Consider the following 24,888-nt stretch of genomic DNA (forward strand, 5'->3'; position numbering starts at 1 on the left):
ACTCTTAAAAGGAGGGGGGAAAAAACCCTCAAATCTCACCCATTATTCTCAAAATAAAACCCAACAGTCATTTCCTCAGAAATAAAAATGAGATAAAACCCACATAACACAAGATGAGGATGGAAAATAAGGGGCTGCCCAGATGAAGGGTGAAGCTTCACATGCCCACTTTTTTGTTTATCAGAGGCAGAGCTTTTGCAGTAAAATTAAATCACTCTGTATTTCCTAATTCAGCTTATTCTGGTTGCCATCCCCCTTTGGTTAGAGAAGACACTACAAGCGTTTCTTGGCCCATCAACTGCTGTAAATGCCTTAAAGCCAATCATCTAAATTGCCCCTCATGGGTCTCACTACAATGCATCTTTCACAATTCTATTTCTCCAAAATATCCAGTCTTATTTGCAAGGCCACCCGTTGAAACTTTTTCTAGTTCCATCTCTCTCCACAACGTCCATCCTATTCCATGGCATTTCTAAGCCAGCATTTCTTGTCTCAAAGTTTGCGCATGGATGCACACTGTGTGAATGTTCTCACACTTGAGAACTTTCTACAAACCCATTCCCCACAAGAGAACACCCCATAACCCAGCAGTAAAAAATTGGCAAAACACACCCAGCTCCCAGTTTTTCCACACACCATGGAAACAGTGGCTTCCTTCTGACTTACAGGCAAACTGCAGCTTGGCCTCTCTGCTGACAATGGTCCCAAAGGGGTTTGTTGCCACGCACTGGTAGGTGCCAGCATCCTGGCTCTTGTTGGGGTTGTTGATCAGCAGGGCTCCTCCCAGCAGGCTGTAGTGGAAATCCATGCCCACGTCAATGCTGCTCCCATTTAACTTCCACCTGCAGCACACAATGCCAAAGTTAAACTCTGCTGGTGCTCCTGGCTGTTTGGAAACACAGCCTGGAGTAAGTAAAGGAAGATTTAGAATGGCTCTGGCTACTTATTAAAATAATAATAATAAAAAAGACAGCAGAAAAATGCAGACTTCCTGAGTGGTATTGAAATGTTCCAGTGTTTAACTGCAAGAGCAATATCCTTGACATATATTTCAGTCTCTGAAATGAGTAATGCTCCTGTAGTCATTGGTACTGCTGCTCTTTGGAATTGATCACTTGGCAAGGGGAAGTCCCTGACACAGAATCTCCAACCCATTCAGGTCCACTGAGGATATTTTCCCCCCCTTCCCCACTTGCTGTTTGTTTGTTTATAAATTTAAGAAAATCCCCTCCAGGCAGATGTTGCCACAAAGAGGGGCACCGAGGAATTCCAGCTCCTGAGCGCCACGGGAAGCTCTGGAGCTGTGTTTGCACCATGGATCCGTGGGTTTATGGCATTGAACAGCGGGCTGGGGCTGGAGGCAGCACAGAGGCAGAGCCCTGGTGGCTCTCACTGGTGTCAGAGTGGCATTTACTGGTGAGCACAGCGAGAGGCACCAGAGGGGAGAGAGGAGCAGCGCCAATGATTCACAGCAGCAGCAGCACTGCAGGAGGACAGCACCTTCCTCCAAGGACCCCAGAGCAGCTGCTAAAGCTGAGAAGAATGAGGAGTATTGTCCATTTTTGTAGGAAAGGATGGTTAATCTGAGAGCCAGGACTATTTATGATCCTTTTGTAGCATTTTAGAACTCCTGTCCAAGGTTTGCCATTGAGTTGCAATACCTGGAGTTTTCCTGGTGTCCATTCCCCCTGTTCCTAATGCCCCAGGATCACAGAACATCCTGAGCTGGAAGGGACCCACAAGGACCAGCAAAGTCCAAATCCTGGCCAGGACACCCCAAATCCCACCCTGGGAGGGTTTTCCAAACCCTCCTGGGGCTCTGGCAGCCTCGGGGCTGTGCCCATTCCCTGGGCAGTGCCAGCACCCTCTGGGGTAAGAGCCTTTCTCTAAACCCAACCCAAAGCCCCCTGACCCAGCTCCAGCCCCTCCCTGGACCCTGTCCCTGGTCACAGAGCAGGATCAGAGTCGCCCGTGGGGATTTTGTTTGGGATCAGCACTGTGGTAGCCTCCAGGGGCATCACTGACTGTCATAGACATCTTTTATGGAAAATCCTTTCCTTGGGATTTTTCCTCCTGAGAAGCTGGGAGGTCTCAGGAACAAAATGCAAACAATGGTTATCTGCTGCTGTGGGATGCAACAGGTGCATCTGGGATTGGTCTCTGTGGTTGTTTGTAATTAATGGCCAATCACAGTCAGCTGGCTCGGACAAAGAGCTCCAGCTGGCTCGGACAAAGAGCCAAGCCACAAACCTTTGTTATCATTCTTTCCTATTCTATTCTTAGCCAGCCTTCTGATGAAATCCTTTCTTCTATTCTTTTAGTATAGTTTTAATGTAATATATATCACAAAATAATAAATCAGCCCTCTGAAACATGGAGTCAGATCCTCATCTCCTCCCTCAGCCTGAGACCCCTGTGAACACGGTCACAGCTGATCACAGAAAGGCTCCAAGAACAGTCAAACACTGAACAAACCCAATGGTTGGTCTGGGGTTTCCCTTCACTTCACAGCTCAGCTTCACTTTCTTCTCCTCCGAGTCCAAGGGGAAGATGAGGCTGTCGGGCTCCTGGAGGAACACTGGCCCGTGCAGGGTGTTGTCATCTGCAGGGACAGGGAAAGGGGACAGGTCACACAGGGAATCTCCATCTTCCAGCTTGAAATACAAAAGAGTCTCAGCAGCAAGAGGCCGTGTGCCATTCACCTTGGGAAAGACCTGGTGTCACTTCATTCAGTTGATAGCGGCAGATTTTTATTTTATTTTCCCACTGAACCTCACCTGGAGTAATGAAAATGCCCTACACTGACCAGAGCACGGAATGGAACCTCAGCCAAAGATCAAACCAGGGGAACAGGCACTGCTGTCACAGCAGAGCTCAATTCAAACCCCAGTGCCCCTGGCACTGCCCCACACCTCCCAGGAATGGGCTCCCAGCCTGACAAGGACATTCCACTCCCGTGTCCTTCCGAGCACTAAAATCTCATACTGGATACGGGCAGGAGAGGGAAAATATTTGGGCAAAACGAGCTGACACGACCTTCAAAGGGCTCAGGAGTCATTTCCCAGCACTCTGAGGTTGGTGATTACTGACGGTAGCCTCCCTTGAGCTGACTTTCCTCCTTCACTTTATAAATACACTCTGAGTTTTTGAGCTGTTAAGTCCTCCCTTTCTCCTTTCCTCTCTCCTCAAGCACTTCACCTTATCAATTTATCCTCTCTCAGAGCTGGGAGCTGCTCACAGCCCCATCCCTGAGGCGCAGCCCTTCCCTGCCCACCGCTCTGCAGAATTTCAGGGAATTCACTGACACTGCTCCAAACACCCACAGAAAGCTCTGACTCAACTCCCTGCTCTCCATCCTGTTTGTATCACCTTCATCTCCACAGAACACAAAAGAAACCAACTTTTCCTGCCTGAAAAGATCAGCTATCCTGATTTCACTGAGCCTTTTCCTCTCATCAGTGTCAGTGTCTGGCTGCTCCTCCAAGTTCAGAGCAAGTGAGGACACGCTGGGAGTGCTCACAGTCAGATAGGGACTGGAAGGAACCTTGATTTAACATTTTTTAATCATTTCCCAATCTTTTGCTGCCCTGCAGACTCTGTTCTTTCAGTGTGCAGGGACTTGCAGGGATGTGAGCACAGAATTCACTTCACTCAGGCTGCTGGAAGCCCACCCAGATGGGGATACAGGAAATTTGTGGGTATGGGAGGTCAGGGAAAAATGAATAAATAACATTTAGAGATGATGGGATGTACAAAACATATAGAGGAATAAAAAGAGTGAACAGAAGATGATGGATTTTCCAGATGGAAGGAAGGTGAGAATGAATGGGAATAACCCTGATATTGGCTGACCCTGGGAAATAGCTGGATTTACCAAGGACAGAACAACAGCCCTTCACTCAGGGGGAGCAAATTCATCTCCACAGTATTTCACAGAGACTGTGCCAGGAAGATTAGAAAGGAATCACCTCTCCCCCTGTCCCCACCACAAGCACAGTCACAGGCCTTGTATTTATCTTTATTTTTAATTATATGCTAACGATACCTGACTGAAACTCATCCATTATTCAAAACACATTTCACATCATCTCCAGCTTTAAATTACACCTGTGTGCAACTCGTGCTGCTGGTGGGAAAAGATAATAACAGCCACAAAGCACAAGGGACTGGATTATGGCATCCAAACTTGTTCCTGAGACCCTGCACTCTCTGAGCAGCCTCATTGACCCTAAGAAAGAATATTATAGCCTGGCCCATAAGGATTATAGCTCTGAGAACTGTATGGTGGCTTGGAAAGCAAGAGATTTAAAATATATTTGAATGTATCCGGTTTTCTCAGTGGAAAATGCACAAGTGCCCAGGTCCTGTGTAAGAGATGCCTCAAATCCCAGGAGCACAGAGCCTGATGGTGGCACGAGCATCCCAGATAATCCAGTTAGGGCGTGCTGACTCAGGGATGTGTGTGATTGCCTCTGCCACCTGCCTCACACCCCTCTCTGCGCTGTCACCTGCTGTTATTTCAATTAGAGAATGTCAATTTATATCACATCACACCCAAGTTCTCACTTTGGTCCTCCTCCCATCCCAGGAAAACACAGCCTGCATTAAAAGTGAACGGTTCAGGTACTTGAGGTGGGAAACGGGAACAAACCCGAGGGTCCAAAGGCGTCCCCACACCTGCAGGACATCACCTGGCTGCAGGAGCACAGGTGAACCTGCAGCACCCTGCTCTTCAAGGGTTAATGAGCTGAACCACCCCGTCCTGTCTGTGCCATTAATTACTGGGCAATTAACAACTTAAAAAACACAGACTCAAGACAGAGAACTAAAGGTAGAAATAGTCACAAAACCCGCTGATTTTTCCACTGAATAACTCAATTTACCCAAGCTCAGGTGGAAGCTCATGAAAGATCAAATTAAAACACTTCCAAATATTCCACCTGCTGCTGACACCGTTCAACATTCAGCTTTTATATGGCAAAAAATGCCTGCCCTTCCTGTTGGGCAGCAAAAGGAAAAACCCTGGTGTGATTTTCAAGCAGAGGGAGAAGCTCTGAGAGCAGCTGCAGCCTGCCAGGGGAGCAGAGGAGCAGCAAAAACCTCACAACACCGGCTAGATAAAATGATTTTGAGTGCCTTTCTTCTTCCTCTTATTGCTGCCTGTGTATAACCAAGATAAGCAAGTCCAAACTATTTAATCTTCAGCCTGTGGAGCTGCTTTGCTGCAGCCTTAATGTGTGATTGAAATCTCTGCAGCCCAGATCCCACCACTGGGCGATAAGGGCTGAGCCACAGAACCTGCCACAGGAGGAGGATTTGCCTCACAGAGCACTAAAGAGTCACTAATAAATAAAACAAGCTGCCATCTAGATTCTTGCAGACAGGAAACTACGAGTGCCTGCCCCAGAAAAAGCCCATTTTTGACTAAGTTGTGTTGCTCAGATGTTCATTGTCAGCACAGCCAAAGGCTTTTGCTCCACTGAAGTGTCTGCTTTTGTGGGAGCAAAGTTTTGCTGTTTGGATAGCTCTGAAATGCAAATTCTACACTTTTTTAATAAACTCAAAGTGGTAACTTTCTTTCTGTCGCAGCAATGTCCAGGGACTGGCACTCCCCCACTGATAACACATTTTTGGCTTATCAGGGGTGAGCACTGCGAGCAGCTCAATCCACAGAAGGCACTGATGCCAGCAGGAGGCTCTTTGCTGTGCTCAGAGGCTTTTTCCCTCACCCTTCTCATCAGATTGTGTCTAATAGACTCTTTTTTGGTCATTTCATCAAGAAATAACAAGAAGCAATGCATATCTGTGTGCACACACCTGAAAGCGCCCAGGTATTTTGGTCCAGCTCCCTTTTACACCATTCAGCAGCTGCTGCCACTCCTCACACATTTCCCACCGCCCCAGGACAATAAAATAAATAACTTTCCCAGCCAAACTAACTGGTGGGACACTCCCAGGGGCAGATTTTATTTTTCTGAGCTACATTTCTTAAATGAGCTAACCCAGAACGAACACGAGCCGCCCTCAGCTTAAGACAACCTGCAAACAAGATTGGCTTCCAAAAAAGCATTTTTCCCCCTCCTTGTCAGATAAAACAAATGTACTCCTGCTCTGGGTCTGCCTCCTCTGACAGAAGTGTGTTTCTTTCAGTCAGAGGCAGGGTCTAGGAAATTTCAGTGGCTTTGACAATAAAAGAAGTATTTTAACCACAGAAGGAGGTGTGTGTCCATATGGTGCTGGATGGAAAGTGAGAGATCATTTCAAAGAACATTCTGCTCAATATATATTTTTTCCCCCTAGTGAATTACAAAACCTATTTAAAAAAAAAAAAAAAAAAAAAAAGCTGGATTAATTGAATAGATTCCAAATGAAGGGTGTATTTGCTGTGTCCCCACAGTACCCCAAAGCTTAGAGCCAGCACATGCAGTTGGATGTTGAATGCTGTCAGCCTCCCCTGCTTTTGAGGAATTGAAACGTGAGCAATGTCAGCTGAGGTTAATTCACACCAAACAGGTGGAACCATTGCTATTCTCTCTGAACATTAAGCCTGGTGACAGATCCTGGTACCTAAATAGAACTGTTTTAATTTCCATTGAAAGTTATGGCCAATTTGAGAGAAAGTTTAATTGAATATTCCACACCGTAGGGAAAGATAATAACTAAACTGAACCGAGAATTCTTGGAGTACATCCAGGGTAAATGAGAGAAATGCTTTCCTTGTTTGCTGCTGAGGGAATTGCTCCCTGCTCTGTGTGCTGGGCTGTTTGCACACACTGCTACAAGCTGGCATTTCTTTGAGACAAAGCTGCACCTTGGGAAGAGCAGCTCTCCAGAGAAGTGGGAGTGGAATGGATGGGACAGCTCAAGGGCACGGCTGATTGCCACAGCAGCCTGCTCTCAAGGCGAGCACTGCACTCCATCCTCCTGAGCAGCAAAGGGCTCCACTGGATGGCTCACTCCTTCCTTCTTACCCATCACTCCTGTTAACAGCAACTGCACTTGGCTTCGAAATTCAAACGGAGAATATTTCACACCGTACAGAACTGCTGCGACTAATTCTGGAGACTGCTCAATGAACAAGACACACTAAAGGTGCTTCCTGTTCAAAGAAAAGCTAAAACCCAGATATTTTAAAAGTGAATGAAGTGGTGTTTTCCACTTGCAGCTCTGCATCTTTGGGGACAGCTCCTTGACACAAGACTGGGCTTCTTTTGTGGCACCTACAGGTGTGCAACAGACAAATGTGGATATTTCCATGTGGATATCCTACAACAAATGTGGATATTCACATGTGGATATCCTACACACAAATGTGGATATTTCTGTGTGGATATCCTACACACAAATGTGGATATTCACATGTGGATACCATAGACACAAATGTGGATATTCACATGTGGATATCCTACACACAAATGTGGATATTCACATGTGGATACCATACACACAAATGTGGATATTCACATGTGGATATCACAGACACAGATGTGGATATTTCTGTGTGGATACCATAGACACAAATATGGATATCCCTACACACAAATGTGGATATTCACATGTGGATACCATAGAAACAAATATGGATACCATAGGCACAAATGTGGATATCCTACACACAAATGTGGATATTCATATGTGGATATCATACACACAAATGTGGATATTCACATGTGGATATTCTACACACAAATGTGGATATTCACATGTGGATATCCTACATACAAAAGTGGATATTCACATATGGATACCATAGACACAAATGTGGATATCCTACACAAAAATATGGATATTCACATGTGGATATCATACACACAAATGTGGATATTCACATGTGGATATCCTACACACAAATGTGGATATTCACATGTGGATATCATAGACACAGATGTGGATATTTCTGTGTGGATATCACAGACACAAATGTGGATATCCCTACACACAAATGTGGATATTCACATGTGGATACCATAGAAACAAATATGGATACCATAGGCACAAATGTGGATATTCATATGTGGATACCATAGACACAAATGTGGATATTCACGTGTGAATACCATACACATAAATGTGAATATTCCCTGGGCCTCCTCGCCTGGCTCCAGACTGCTGGGAGAGGCCATTCCCACCACACCACAAGGTGACCTGTCCTCCAACAAAACCCTCATTTACCAGGATGAAATTTGAGTTCTCTTAGCAAGTAAACAACCTGATTAAAATCACACATATCCCCTTCAGTGTCCCACAAAAGCACATTGCTCCAGTACTGCAGAAAATTACAAATTTCTTCACCAACAGCCTCTTCCCTGAATCACCGCAGCCCAGAGCAGGAAAATAAACAGAGGAGGAAAATAAAGAGCAGGAAAATACACAGAGGAACTCACAGTGCCCTGTTGAGGACAATATCAGAGCTGTGAGTATAAAACAATAGCAAAAATCAGATGAATGCAGTGCTAATGGTGCAGTGCTGGACATTCTTGCATAGGGCTACTTGGGAACAGAAATGTTTCCAAGGCCTGTGCTAATTATCTATTGATTTATTAGTAAAATCTAAGGTGCTGATATAATTGCAGTCTGCCAAGAACACACATCATTATTGTAAAACTTTCAGCTGTCTTGAGTATGCCAGGGACTGTAAAGCGGATATATTAAAAAGCAGAACTAGTTGGTTACGTGCACATATTTTAAAGCCACATATTTCCTTTCCACAACACCTCCCTGGACTTCAATTGATTTGAATCCCTGAAATAATCAGCAAGGTGTGTAAAAGCCAGGTTAACAAATGCCATCCTCCCCACCCCAGCAGCAGACAGGCAGAGTTATACAGTGAAGAAAAACCTCTTTCCTTTAAAATCCCCAAGCCTTAGAAAAGACAAGTCCCTGGGGCAATAACCTATAATCTCTGTCTCATCTATTGCTGCAAAAACAAAGACAACTCTGGCAATGTGTCCGGGCTCTGCCTTGATTGAGGAGCCAAACCCTGCAGAAAGCTTCAAGGTGAAGGGAGCTCTCTGTGCTTGGCTTCAAGGTGAAGCCTCTTTTCTCCCTCCTGCTTTAAGTACATCAGCCTCTGTCAGAGGAGAGCTGATCCCTGCCAGCTTTTCATCCAGCTATTTACAGAGCAGCTCAGGCCACGGATTCACCTCTCAAATATTTGTGAATAAGCAGATGGAATTACCAGGGCCTCAGGTGGGTTCCCCAGACAGAGAATTCGCCCAATATTCTGAATTCTGAATATTCACCCCCAATATTTTCTGGGTTCCCCAGATGGAGGAGGAATTGAGAATCCGAGCCCTTCCTTGCCAGGCACTGCACACCCCAATGCTGACCCAGGACAGGAAAACCTCCCTCACTTCTCACTGCTGCTAAAGCAAGAAGATGTTTAACAATGCTGTAAACAGGATCCAAGGCTGCAATCTGCAGGTGCTTCTGTGCCATAAATGGATTTAAGGCATTGGAAGTCTGCTGTTGGGCACTGGGCTGGCAGCTCAGCTGCTCTCACTCCTGTAACTCTGTTGGAGTAGCTGGAATTGCTCCAATTCAGGGCACATTTGAGGAGTTGCCCTTCAATTTTTTTCATTGCTGTTTTTCAAAACGTTTCTGCAACCCTCAGCAGGGCAGGAATAAAAGCCAATCCCAGTACCCAGTGGGAATTAGAGAACAGAGGGTTCCTGCTGTGGCTTTGGAAGCTGGCACACACCAGCACTGGCCACCCCAATACGGGCACTCCCCAACCCTAAAATCACCATTTATCCCCATTTTTCTGGTCATTTATCCCCATTTATCCCGGTCATTTATCCCCATTTATCCCCATTTTAATGGTCATTTATCCCCATTTATCCCCATTTTTCTGGTCATTTATCCCCATTTTCTGCTGGGTCACCCCTGCAGAGCAACCAGACCCTCCATGCAAACACAGACACACAAACCCAGCCTTAAAATTAACATCAAAATGCCAAACTGAGGCAGGTTCAAATCAAGTTCTCAGAGTTCAACGAGCAAAGCATCAAAGAAGCAGCCAGGAGTGCAGGTTGAACAGCCTGCCCACAGATAACATGCATCCTTTTAATTTCTTCAAATGTTATGAACTTTCAAGCAACGCAGCAGGGAAAAGGTATCAGCAATAGCTGTCAAAACCCTGACTTACGACTTCTGGCACTGCAATTTAGCACTCCCCAAGCCTGCTCAGAGGGATGGCATTTGTCAGCAGAGCCTTTCTTCCCCCTGGTGTCACACGAGCAGGAGGAGCTTTCACACCCTCCCGGCTCACCTCTAAAGAGCAGCACCATGGGGATGTCCCAGAGACAGAATTCACCTCCAGGGAACGGTTGGGTCCATTTCAAACTGCCCTGCCCAGCTCAGATTTGGGATGAGAAGCTCCTTTTTGTGGTGTTTCAATACCGGGAGAAAGCTGCTCCTGGAAAAAGGGTTTTTAATGTAACACGAGGGAATGGCCTTAAGTTTCAGGCAGGTTTGGATGGGATATTTGGGCAAATGTCTTCACTGAAAGGGTGGTCAGGCCCTGGAACAGGCTCTGCAGGGGAGGCACCATCCCTGGAGGGTGAATGTGACATTTGGGGACAGGGCTGCAGGTGGGTTTGGCAGTGCTGGGGAATGACTGCACTCTCTGAGGGCTTTTCCAGCCTCAACAATTCCATGATTCTGTGACATCCACGAGCCTCAATTTCCCAATAGAGCCTTTCCCAAGGGTAAAATTTAATTTTTCTTTACTTTTCTTTCCCAAGGGTAAAGATTTAATTTTTCTTTACTTTTCTTTACTTTAATTTTTCTTTACTTATGAAGACTTTGGTTCCTCACCTAGAGAGCACTGAGATGCAACATTATGCAAAATTCAAATTCAATATCGATGAGGAGAGCAAGGCAAGAGCTAAATTGAGGGGGATCACATGGATTTCCTTCATCTGATCACGGCCTATTACTTTATAATTAAAACCCAATTTTATTTCATTGTTCACCAAGAAATTATGGTTTACTGTGTTGATATGATCAACATGAAATGAAATAAAGTGAAATAAATCTCTCACTATGCAAAGCCTGTTTATACCAAGCCAATATAATGTTGAAGCCTTATGGAAGTCACAGATCAGAACTATGGTACAAACTAAATGTTACTCCTGTATAAAAAGTCCAAAATATGAGAAAGATGCCAAAATAGGAGCTGACTTGGATTACTTGTTTTGGGAGTAATGGGAGACCAGAGAAGTTGTAGTGGATTGTTTTTCTCTTTTGGTAAATTACAAGTCAGAAGTTAAAAGCAAGAAAATTAACTAAAATCATGTAATTTCATTCTAGAGCAGAGAAGGCTTAATGGGTAATCGAAATAATGTGCACTGCTTCAGCAATTTTTTCATTACAATTCCAAAAAAGAAAAAAATAAGGCTGTGTTTTGAAAATTAAGGATTACACTGGATTGAGAACACACTATGAAACCCTTTTTTTTTTTTTTTTTTTCCATTTTTTAAGAAGCCTCAAAGACAAATAAGAATTTCTGTGAGCAGCCTTTTATCTGGGACAGAGAGCTTGGGCTTTAACTTCTCTGCAGCAAGCACAGCAGCATGCTCCATAAGGAGAAAAGTGCAGGCACAGGAATTAACCAGGGAATTACTCTTTATGGATCTCTGCTGCCTGGGCAGGGCCTTGCTCTGTGAGCAGCAAGAATTCAAAGCCACAAAATTCCTTCCTTTTTCCTGCTCAAGGCATCACTGCTGAGAGTTTCAGCACCATCAGCGCTGTGGCTGCAGGGGGGTTTGTAAGAGCGCTGAGGAAGGGCCCAAAAGCAGCTCCAAGACACGAAAACAAACAGAAAGGCATTAAAATAAACATGAAGACATGAAAATAAACATAAAGACATGAAAATAAACTTAGAGAAAGAGATGAAAACAATCATACAGAAAGATGAAAACAAAGACGTGAAAACAAAGAGGAGATGAAAACAAACATAGAGAGAGATGAACACAATCATACAGAAAGACATGAAAACAAAGAGAAACACATGAAAACAAGTATAAAGGCATGAAAACAAACATACAGAAAGATATGAAAATTATAAAGATGAAAATAAACAAAGACATGAAAAGAAACATACATAAAGACATGAAAACATATATAAATTCATGGAAACAAACATAAAATTATGACAACAAACATACAGAAAGACATCAAAATGAACATAAAGACATGAAACAGTCATACAAACAAACACATATAAAGATATGAAAAACAAAGATATGAAAAGAAACATACATGAAGATATGAAAACAAACACATAAAACATGGAAGCAAACATGAAGACATGAAAATAACCAAAAATACATGAAGACAAATATACATAAAGACAAGAAAACAAATATAAAGGCACGAAAACATACATAAAATCATAAAAACAAACACAAATACATGAGAACAACTTTCTTAAAAACTGACTTTTTAAAATGCAAGAGATGGAGATGATAACATGCAATTAACACATGAGAGAAGAGACAGCAAAATTAGTGCTGATCTTTCTGCTGGTGCATTTTAGGAGCTGCCCTGGCCCAGAAGGAAGTGCCCAGCCAGGTGAGGGTGGTTTCTTTAGGGGGGTTTGACACAGATGTGGTTTCATAGCTCAAGCACATTCGTTACCCTCAGACCTTAATTAAACACACACATCCTTCATTCTTCACTCATAATCTGTCTCATACAGCAAAAAAAAAAAAAAAAAAAAAACCAACAAAAACAACTTTGTAATTGTTGGAAATGCAGACATCACTTGAACCTGGTTCATTCTGCAGCAGTGTAAGGAACATCATTCCTGCTTTTCAGTGGGGTTTGGGTGGGAATGGACCTTAAACCCACCCAGAATGGACCTTAAACCCACCCAGAGCCACCCTGCCATGGCAGGGACCCCTCCCACTGCCCCAGGTGCTCCAGCCCCAGTGTCCAACCTGGCCTTGGGCACTGCCAGGGATGGGGAACCCTAAAATCCTGTTAAAATCCTGAGTTAAAGCCAACTTTGCTGTCACCTCAGCAAGCTTCTGGTCTGTCTGTCCAATTATCATCCTCTAATTAAGGATTATTTTCCCTATATTAAGACAACCACCAATTAACCACTACATCCTCCAACAAATCTACCTGAACACTTGTGAGCTGTTCTTGGTTTTTGCTACGATTTGAACTCCTTTTTGAACTCGTCTGTGAACTTTCCCTCGACTCTTTACTCAGCACAAACGTCCCCTTGGTTTCTCCCAAGTAAGCAAAATCCGGCTGGGTTCCTGCTGCAGCAGCATTGCTTTGTTTACCTCTAGAAGAGAATTAAAAGCATTTTCCCAGTAAAGAACAAATGTTTACAGTGCAGAGAGCGCCGTGCCCATGTTTGCACTGTGCTGTGATGCTGGCAATGTATCCCTTAAATATTTCTCTAATCCCATGGATGATTTTTCATCTTGCTGGGCTTAGTCAATGAACACACAGCAAGCTCCTGCTTAAACAAAGTGAGTTTTCCCTCCTGAAGGAGCTCTGAGCACACGACCCACAGCCCTTAATGGGCACATTCCCTGTATCCCATACAGGGACCAGCAGTTTGCCTGGAAAAACTCATTTTCCCCCCAAAGCTCCCCTGCAGCTCCCACCTCCTCTCCTACAGCTGCTCCAGCCTCCAATTCACAAAAGCAGAACCTCTTTAGAACCAAAATAAATACTAATCTTAAATTCAATGTACCCTGACAGCAAATAAGTTTGCTGTGCTTACTTCAGCATGAATAAAAAGCCCGCAAGGAGACTCCTACATAAGAGTATATTTACAAGTTCCATTACCCACTGGAGAGATTGATGTAATAAACCCATAATAAAAAGCCTCGTGTTATGGATTTCTCTAATGTTTCTTATCAAACAGCCTGTATTATCTGGGCTTGTGTATTCAATTTAAAATAGGTTTGCAATAAGTGCCTGAGAGCTGGAGGTCATTTTCCCTGAGTTTTCTGACACGCTGGGACATGCAGTGTCTTTTCCTGCCCTGGGAAGCCAAGAGCAGTTTGGAGCTCGGTGCAGAGCAGTTTACAAAGCAGGCAGAGGAGGAATCCGAGGGAAAAAGATTGGGAATGCATTACCTGAACACCTATTCCCACCTCAAACCACAGAGAGCTCCTCGGGGCACGGGACACAGCACCGTTTATTTTTCTGACTCAACAGAAGAGCGCTGTTGTTCCTCAGGAGATAAAAACCATCCACAGAAATTGTTTTGTCACCAATTGTCAGCTCATTTGTGTTTCATCCTGGCTGGCAGCAACACAGCCCAGGTGTTCTCCGGGACCTGCACGGGACCTGCTGCAGTCACTTCAGCTTTTAGGTAAAAATAGCCCAAAACTGGGACAACAGCTGCAGTGGTTGCAGGTAGAAGCAATAGCTTCCTATTTATTTCACCTATTTATTTCTTCCCTGGCACTGGATTTAGCTAATAACCATTAGTTGCTAATTAGGATTCAAAGCAATTTTCCTTAGGACCTATTTGAAACCATTGCAAGACAATTATGCAACGCATTTTCCTCGTTTATTAAATCTCTTAAAGACGTTGCTGTTTTAATTCTCAGTTCTTAACCTCTCCCTCTGCAGTGTCCTCTGCTCACTTTGAAGCAGCTCCATGGACCAACATGAGAACATCCATTTTCAGTCCATCTCCCTTTCCCTGGCACCGTTTCTGCTAAAGCCTCCTGAATTTATCATTGGGTCCCTGTAAAATCCATGCCCAGAATCAGGGATGGATGGGACACTGGGAAGGAGTTCCTGGCTGTGAGAGTGGGGAGGGGATGGGGTGGAATTCCTGGAGCAGAGTCACAGAATAAAGCAGGGATTTATTCACAGCATCTCCTCCATGGACCCACCTTGGGCAGCACCAGAGCCCAGCCAGGGCTGCACCCAAGATCAACCAAAATGGTCAAAAAATGAATCCAAGATGGACTAAATGGCCCCAAAATGAACCCAAGATGAACCAAAATGGCCCCAAAATGCACGGCCGGGCACGGGCTCTGTCCCTGGGATCAGTTCTGCTCCATTTGCCCCTTGCAGTTCATTGTCCCATTCCAGCTTTAGCCCTGCAGTCCCACCCTGCTTGTTTTTCTCTCTGCAGCCCACGGGGTTTGTGCTTCTGGGCTGAGATTTGGGTCATTTGTCCTTGGTGCCCAGCTGGAGCAGGAATTGTTTTGTCTCCCTGCTCTGTGCACAGAGCTCACCATGCCCTGATGTGAATCCCAGACCCACACACTAAAGCAGCACAGAACCTGAAAAATATAAAGGCTAAACCCTGAGGCATCATTCTCACCCAAACTATTCTGTGATTAAAAGATGCTTGAAAAGTCTAAATTCACACTGCATTCCCCCTGACCAGCTTAAAGACACCTTTTATGTTTTTACAGCACAAGTTATGTGGGTTGGGTTTTTTTTATGGCCTTTTTCCATGTTGTTTAACAGCTTTTAAAAGGAAGATGATGCCCAGAACCAAATTTTAATGGAAGACCTTGAACAAATAAAAGCAGAAGAAAATTTGAATGCTTGATAATTTAAGTGTTATTTTTTTACTACCAATGTGAATCCAACCCTAGCAAATTAAAACAGGAAGAATTAATTGGATATGCAAATAAGATTATTCACTATATAAATCTAATTACATACCAATTTGCTTTAACAGCATGAAAAAGACAAAAAAGCCTCTTTGTAAATTGTTTTCAAAACCACCTGTAGCACAACAAAGGGGCAGGGCTGGATCTGGTTTCAGCACTAATCAAACGAGGTGTTTTGAAGATCTCATCAAGATCCCTTTGCCACGGGCACCCTGCTCTGTTCCCCGATTTCCCAAGTTTCATTAGTAGTTTTCAAACACTGCCTCTGTTTTTATGCCAGGAGCAAACAAAACAGGCTGGGTTTTGGGAATATGAGGCGATTCTGGTCACAAATCCTGAGTTATTTCCCTGCCTGAGCCCAGAGAACCGGGGATGTGCTGGGGCACACTGGGAGCTGCTGCCTGCACATCCTGAGCCCCTTAGAAAACAAAAAAGGGACAAAGGAAAAATTAACACGAGCCAAGAGCGGATGAGGGAGATCTCTCCAGGGGGAAAAAGCCTGTTAATCTGGGAGCCTTTTGTGTCCAAGCAGCAAATTACACTGATGGCCAATTTATTTCTTTGAGCAGCTCCTTGTCAGGAGGAGTAAAAATTACAAACAAGATCACTGGGATTGATTAAGATACAGAATAGCTGAGACCATAATTAGTGTCCGTGTGCCATCCCTGATAAAGGGTCTCAATCACTCATTTTCTCTGACTGTGCATTGAATTTTGTCATCTAAATCTGGTTCCTGGGTTCACACTGGGAATCTAGAACAATCCAGAGCAAAAAGCATGAAAAATATGTTCCAAAGAAAAGGAATGTAATGGTTACACCTGTACAGCAAGCAGCTATTGAGGTCACCTTCTGGAAAGCAAAGTGTTGTTATTATAGAAAATTATATCCAACTTACATGAAAAAAAACCTGCAAAACATTGAAGAGTTGTTAAAAAATTAAATGTGCACTGGAGGCAGACATTTGGTAAACACAGAGGAGGTTTTTTGTCTCCTAAACTCCGTATATAGAGGGGTTTTGCATCTTTACTGCCTATTTTAAATTATATTAATAAAGAAAGGGGTGCATTACCCTGGCACTTTATACATTGAAATAGATACTGAAAAGAAATGCAGAATTTTGCTCACAGAGGAGGGTTTTTTTGTCACTTAAACTCTGTATATGGGATTTGCTTGCAGCCTTTATTGTATATTTTAGATTGCATTAATAATGGAGGATAGCTCGAGATGAGAATTCCACATCTCCAGAGTCACTGGTGACACATTTACAAGGTTTAGCAAAGCTGCTTTTCCTTTAAGGCTGCCAATACATTTGTGCACTCACACTGATCCGTTTTTCTTTTTATTTTAAATGCTCTGTGGGCAGCTGCGCAGTGACTCCTGAATTTACATGAGACCTGAAGTCTTCAGGAACAACTTAAAAGAGTTCTTAAACTCCCGCTTGCTCAAAAAACAATGATTGGAAGGGACAAGTATATCAGTGAGGGTTTGGGTTTTTTTGTGTCCTACAGCATCACTGAGCAACTGGTGGAAAATTTGGTGTTGTTTCCTCTAAATTTGGTGTTGTTTCCTCTAAATCTGGTGTTGCTTCCTCTAAATTTGGTGTTGCTTCCTCTAAATTTGGTGTTGTTTCCTCTAAATTTGGTGTTGTTTCCTCTAAATTTCTCAAAATTTTTCCTCTGCCAGGGGAGCTCCCAGGTACAAACCAGTGCATGGGAAGGGTTTTTCTAGCTGGAATTTATCCTTCTGTCAACCCTCACCTCACTGATTGCGACTGACACGTTTTATCAGCTGGCACACCTCAAAAATGAGCTTTAAAAAACCACCAAAAGCTGTTATGACATCTCCTAAATGCCAAGCCCCTTTGCTAACTGCTGCATTTTCATGCATCCCCTAAATACTTTCAACAGACAGCCAGAGATTGCCTGCGCTTAAAAATAAGAAGGGGCGGTGAAGTTTTCTCGGTAATTGGATGGCACGTTAGAGAAAGTCACAGCAAAAGAGGCGTTTGGAGGGTTCTGGAAGAGCTCAGCACCTTGCAGGAGGCGCGAGTGGCAGTGCTGACTGCGAGGTGTGGGAGCTCACAGGGCAGCAGACATCAATCCTGCTCGCACACATCAATCCTGCTCGGCTCTGACAGCCACAATTCGCTGCACGCCCCAGAAAAACCCACGCCACAAGCACATTTCACACCCAGGCAGCGCTTTGCAAGCCACACCTGAGTCTCAAGCCATGAGTTTGTGTGTAGGAACAAGCTGAAATTGTGGGAGGTTCTTGAAAAGTTTGAGTCGATATTGCTCCAAAAAAAAAAAAAACCCCACAAAAAAAAAAAAAAAAAAACCACCAAAAAAAAACACATACAACCACCCTCCCCAAAAACAACAATAAAAAAACCACAAAAAACCAAAAACACCCCAAAACAAGAACAACAAAAAAACAAACAAAACAAAACCAACCAAGCAAAAAAAAAAAAAAAAAACCAACCAAAAAAACCCCAAAAGGCCCAAACGAAACACACAAAAAAAACCCCCTACAGAAACAACAATAACAACAAAAAATATAAACAAACAAACCCCCCAAAAAACCAAAAACAGACAACCCCCCCCCCAAAAATAAAAAAAATAAAAACAAAAAATAAAATAAAAAAGGAGGGAAGGAGGACCACAGCATTCAGACCATTATTGCAGGGACATGGTTGTTCCAGGAACATTCTTATTATTCCAGGAATAACTCCCAGTATCCCAAGGTTAAGGTGGAGATTTCTCCTGCTCAAGTCCCAGGTAAGATTCCCATCTCCTGTGCTTTTATTCAGGTTTGTTGGGCAGTTCCTGACCTTCCCAAAGTGCTGAACAGCCTCTGCCCATGGGGAATGTGTGCCCAGGGATGGGAATTGCATGGTGAGAATGATGCCTCAGGTTTCAGTTTTTATATTTTTCAGGTTCTGTGCTGCTTTAGAGCGCGAATCTGGGATTCATATTAGGGATGGTGAGCTCTGTGCACAGAGCAGGGAGACAAAACAATTCCTGCTCCAGCTGGGCACCAAGGACAAATTCCTGCAGTGGTTGAAGCTGCACTTTTCACCTGCCCTGCCCTTCTGGTCGGGATTGCAGCATTCCCAGGAGCAGCTCCTGTCCCCAGGGCCCTGATGCAAGCCAGGCTCACTCTTACAGCTCCTCTGCTGCTCCTTCCCAAGGGCAGAGCCCCAGCAATTCCCCATCCCTCAGCAGCAGCCCCGGGGGAAGGGGTTTGCCAACAAACAAACATCCCCCACAGCTGCTCCTCCTCCTGCTCCCCGTTTGGGATAAACGCAGCTCTGGGTGTGCAGCCATCACCCAGGGCCCTGCTGCAATTAGCACCCAGGGGCTGAGAACCAATTATGAGATTATTTAATGAGTCGCGAGCAGCAGTGGTGAAATAGAGAGACACCAGTGAGACAGAGGAAAGCAGAAGCAGGGCAGGGGAAGGTGGGAATCTTAGTAAGGAAAAACTCATGGATCCAGCTCCTTTAAATGGCTGATTTAAACGGAGATTTTTTGACAGAAGTCAATAAATATGCTCTAAAACAATAAATATGCTCTAAAATGCTGCCCCTGTATCCCTGGCAGTGCCCAGGCCCAGGCTGGACATTGGCCCTTGGAGCACCTGGGACAGAGGGAGGTGTCCCTGCCATGGCAGGGGTGGCACTGGGTGATTTTTAAAGTCCCTTCCAATCCAAACCATTCAGTGATTTTTGAGCTGCACTGGTGGAGGACTGGGGTAATTTCTCAGGCAGCCCAGGGGATGCAGGATCCTGCAGGGAAAGGCTCTACCAGGCCGCAGGGGTGCTGAGGGACCATCCATGAGCTGCTTTCCAGACAGAGCATCTTCCCACAGCAAACCTGCCCAAAGCTGAACCCCCCACCCCAATAATGACCCCACCCCAAAGCTGAACCCCCCAACCCCAATGCTGACCCCACAGGACAACCTCAGCACCCACTGCAGGAGTGGCTGCAGCTTTGATGAACCAAAACCGTCCCAAAGCCACTTCCCAGTGCTGGGAGCTCGTGAGACAGGCAGATTAAATGAGCAATAAAATGCAACTTAATGGGGTCGATGTTAAATTAGTTTCAATTATCAAACCCCATTTTAACAAAATGAATGCCTGGCTCCCTTCCAGAGCTCACATAATTTACATGGGAAAGCACTGGGTTCTCTCTCCTCCCACTGACTGATGGCATCTCTCCCTCGCCTTTCATTAGGGGGTAAATTCCATATTCCATCCTAATACACCAACAAATCCCCAAAAAAAGAAAAGAGAGCATTCAAGTTTGCTCAGGAATGCAGCAGAGGTCAATAAATGTGACTGTGACACTTAATAAAACCAAGTCAGTGTGAATAAATCCTGGGAAATTCTATGCAGATTACTTAGCAATGAGTTGTTTGGAGAGTGTTATTCTATAACAAGTGGGAAAACACTCAGGGAAGCTCTGCTTCCCATTATCCCTATTTCACAAATAAAAACAATTATCATATTCAGAATTCTGTCAGGGGTCTATTTTGCAGATTCCAAATACGGCAAATGGAAATGAACACAAAAAACACCCCCTAAATAATCAGAAAAAACTCCACCCAAAGTATTAAGGGCAAGGCAGAAGATACAAATTAAGAAGGTACAAATTAAAAAGGTACAAATTAAGAAGGTCCAAATCAAAAAGGCACAAAATAAGAAGGTACAAATTATTGGGATAGGAGGAGTTTCAGCCACATCTGAGTTCATGCTCTTCCCAACATGCACTGGACAAACTCAAAACTTTCCCACACAAACTGCTAATTTTCTTATCAGCTGTGCCAGACAGCCACGGGAATCTTTATAAATGACAACATCCCTTAAAACAGATGCAATCTTCAGCCATTTCAACTCAGAAAGTTGGAATTAAGACACATCAAGCTATTAAGATAGCTGTATTTTTCATACTTTCCCCGACACCTGGAAAGTTTAATGAAGTTTAAAGTCACCAGCTTCAGCTGGAGATGCTGACTGCTGCCTGGCTAATTAGTTACCTGTCTCATTCATTAGCAACTTCTCCAGTAGTTGATTATAAATGGTTGTAATGCTTGCCTTGCTTCACAGAGTAATTAATATGATACAGGCTATTTAACAACGGTGCCTTAGCTTGATTTATGAAGCAGAATATGTGTATTTTACTGCAAAATAAAAAACCCAAACACATCAGGAAAACCAGGCTGAAGCACTGAAGAGACAACAGGAAAATTTTGATTTTTCATTGCAATACACAGGAAATCTTTCCTAAAACGTGCAATAATGAGTCAGTGCAGCCTGGCAGCAGCGCATTCTTAATTTCAGAGCACAGCATTTGACAAAAGCTTCAATAAAGCAGCATCAAACACTGCCCAGCTGAACTGAGCATCCTGAGCTCTGTTCAGTACAGGAACATAACAGGAGCAGCCACTGATTTCCACGGACTGACTTTGAGTATGAAGTGCAAAAATTCAGCAGCATCTGCTCTGCTTAATGGCCCCAACCCTGCAAAAACTGCAGCCCTTGGACAAGCAAGGAGGGGACAGAAACTTTTGGGAGATGGGATAAAATGTAATTATTAATATAATTATATTATAATAAACAATATAGTGTTTATATAGAATCAATTTATATATAATTCTATATATAATAATATTGCTATACAATAATATTATGATAAATAATATGGTGTTCTATACAATATAACATTTGTATATAGCATATTATTTATATATAATGTTTGTATATAAATTATATTTCTATATAATAATAGTATAATAAATTAGTGTTTATATGGTGTTTACCAAACCAAGAGCTCCAGGACTAATTAATCTCTTGAAGCTCCTGTATTTATGTGGTGCTTGCAGCTGGAAGGGGCTGGTCAGGATTCAGGGCAGGATCTGCCAGGGGTCAGTGTTGAAAAATTTTACGGTGCACCACTTGGTTTTTACTTTATGTTATTATTATTTATTAGTATTATTATAAAGTAAATAATAGTATTATTTATATTATTATTTACTACTTATTATTATTTACTTTATATTATTATTTACTATATTATTTATTATAATAATTTATGATTATATTTTACCCTACAAAATACCTAAAATTAGAATTATTTTTACCCTATAATTATATTTTACCCTACTCTATAGGGTTTTGAGGAGGCTCACTTCTCTCCCAGGCAGGAAGGAAATCCCCACCCAGGCAGGTTTTGGACTAACTAAGCCAGGCTTTGCCCAGCACCCAACAGGATTCCCCCTGCACCACATCCCTCACCTCTTGTTCTTTCTCCATGACCACTCAAGCTTTACAAAATTAAGCCCCTTTCCAATAATATTTAGATTGTCTAAGAATCACACAGTATTTTACCTATAAAACACCCCACTAATCACCTCCAATTTTGCCATAAAACCCATTTTTAGTGGCAATAAATAATCAGTTTGGGTCCATATCCTCCCTAATTTGATGGATGCGTGGTAAAGCAGGTATTTCTGTAAGTCCCTAAATGAGATTTAATTTCAATACCTACACACTAATTCAAATGCAAAGGAGCTAAATTGAAAAGGGGCATCACATAAAACACACAGGGGATCAATACACAGCCAGAGAGTTGGAACATCTGCTTAGAAAAATGCCTGTCTACTCCCTGGTTTATTTAAAGTGCACCATCTCACCTTCTTAACTTTTGAGAAAGAGGCAATTAAATTTGCCCAGATGGACCTGAGAGTTAAACAGAGGAAAACATCATATAGCTAATCATCTGTATATAAAAATGAGGAGATGGCATTGATATGGCCTCTGGTTTCCTAATTTGGGAAATGATGGCCTGAATCAATCAGGTCACATCCAGCAAGGGCTTTGCTGCTGGCAGATCAGGGAGGGAAATGGGTACAGACTTCGCATGAGGCTGACTCAAATCCTCTGCAATCACAGACAAACTTGCCACATAATCCCTAAACAAGCATAAATTACATTTTCTCAGCTCTCCTTTCCACCTCTGTACAGCTGAGAGATGCTGTAGAGCCCCACCTGGGGCAGCTGAAATCTTCTGGCTTTGCTGCCCTGTGCAGGCTGCCCTAGATCAGAGGATGGATGGAGTTAAATAATAAAAAAGGGATTTATTCAAAGCATCTCCTCCATGGATCCACCTTGGGCAGCACCAGAGCCCAGCCAGGGCTGCACCCAAGATCAACCAAAATGGCCCCAAAATGCACGGCCGGGCACGGGCTCTGTCCCTGGGATCAGCTCTGCTCCATTTGCACCTTGCAGTTCATTGTCCCATCCCAGCTTTAGCCCTGCAGTCCCACCCTGCTTGTTTTTCTCTCTGCAGCCCACGGGGTTTGTGCTCCTGGGCTGAGATTTGGGTCATTTGTCCTTGGTGCCCAGCTGGAGCAGGAATTGTTTTGTCTCCCTGCTCTGTGCTCAGAGCTCAGCATCCCAAAATATGAATCCCAGACCCACACACTAAAGCAGCACAGAACCTGAAAATATAAAAACTAAAACCTGAGGCATCAGCTTCAGTTTAAAGGAATTTTAGTCCAGCTGAGGTTGAACCATTCTCATCCCAGGATCCAGGACCTGCTCACCCAAAACCTCCTGAAAGATCATGCTGCTGGGGGGCCACACTTCTCTGAGGGATTTCCAAATCCCGGAATTGGAAATGAGCATTGGAAATGAACATGAAAAGCCACTAAATAATGATAGAACACCCCGCTTATAGCATTAAGGCCAGGCAGATCTGATTTGCAAACCCTTCTCCAGTGGTGCCCAGGCCTGGGTGGTGTTTGAGGAGTACCAGGAGTCACTCCCTGCCTCCTCTGCTGTGCACACGTTAATGAAGCAGCTGGCTCCAGAAATGCAAAGTGCTGCAGAACTGACCAAAATATTAATTAATTAATTAATTAATTATGGGGCCGCAGCAGATGAATCATTTCCCAGCTTCCTGCTCACATCAAAGTGCAGAGGGAGCTGCACAGCACGAGGAAAAGAAAAAAAACCACAGTGAACAAATTGAACTGCGGCCTCGTTTAGAGGAGACCATAATTTAATATGTACAACAGGGCTCCCAGCTTTAATTATTTATATTCAGACACGAAATTAGCTGAATTTCTCTGGTATGAAACCTGCAGCTGCTTGGAGAGCAGCATGAATTCAGATCCTCATGTCTCTGTGAATTTTGAGGTTTGATTTTTAACAGAGCTGGGTGCCCAATTTCATTGGAATGTATTGATAAATTATGGGGGGTTTTGCCTCACAGTGGCAAACACTTGACTTTATATTGCATTTTTCCCTCCCCTGAGTTGCACAGCTGCACTCTAAACACTCTGCTCTGAACCACTGCTGGGGTATTGCTGTGCTGGGTCAGCATGAGATCAAAGGACAGAGAATGCCTGGACAGGCACTTCTGAGAATATTCTCCCGTTAAAAAAAGTTTTGGGGAAAAACCCCAAACCACCACTAAAAAAAAAACCCCAAAAAACCAATAACAACTACAACAACAAAAACAAAACAACCAAACCAAACCAAGATCTCCAGGTCAAGTTAATTTTTTAAAGCTCCTGTATTTATATGGTGCTTGCAGCTGGAAGGGGCTGCTCAGGATTCAGGGCAGGATCTGCCATAGGTCAGTGGATGTTGAAGAATTTTATTAATTTTATTGTGCATCACTTGGTTTTTTTACTTTATATTATTATTTACTGTTCTTATTATAAAGTAAATAATACTATTATTTACTTAATTTTATTATTTACTATAATATTTATTCTATTATTATTCTATTTATAACTTTATTTCAGTTATTAAATTGTTCCTATCTCAGCCTATAAGCTTTAATTTTGATTCTCCTCCCCATTGCATGGCGTGGAGGGAGGTGAGTGGAAGCTGGGTGAGGCTAAGCTGGGTTTAACCCAGAGCACAGAAGGGGAATGGTTAAATCCCACTATAAAATATGCATCTGCACACTCAGACATTAACGTGTCTGTGCCACTGCAGCTCATTAACATGCAAATACGACTTCAGCACAGAAACTCTCTGCTGCAGGAGGTTAATGAGGCAGAGGATGGCACAGAAGTCACAGAAACACAGAAAATTCCCTTTCAGACTCGTCCGGAGCATTGCAGGCACACAATGTCGTATCTCCCTTGGCCCACCCACGCAACGCCTTTTGTTCCCACTCAAGTTTCAGATTCCATATTTCCCGACTGTGCTGCATTGGTGTGTGACTCTGAACTCCACACACAGCGTCAGCAGCTCTCCCCA

General features: G+C 43.5%; 1 protein-coding gene across 1 annotated transcript in view; it reads right to left on the minus strand.

The window, feature by feature from the left end:
- LOC132078237 (contactin-4) overlaps nt 1-24,888 on the minus strand; it is a 241,624-nt gene that overhangs the window by 104,751 nt on the left and 111,985 nt on the right. Inside the window, exons 4-5 of the mRNA XM_059480279.1 lie at nt 2,476-2,602; nt 667-842 (exon numbers count right to left, since the gene is read on the minus strand). Of these exons, the coding sequence (XP_059336262.1) occupies nt 667-842; nt 2,476-2,602 (303 nt within the window). The remainder of the gene's footprint in view (nt 1-666; nt 843-2,475; nt 2,603-24,888) is intronic.

Source organism: Ammospiza nelsoni, chromosome 11 (assembly GCF_027579445.1).
Source record: "Ammospiza nelsoni isolate bAmmNel1 chromosome 11, bAmmNel1.pri, whole genome shotgun sequence".
In the NCBI taxonomy this organism is placed as follows: domain Eukaryota; kingdom Metazoa; phylum Chordata; class Aves; order Passeriformes; family Passerellidae; genus Ammospiza; species Ammospiza nelsoni.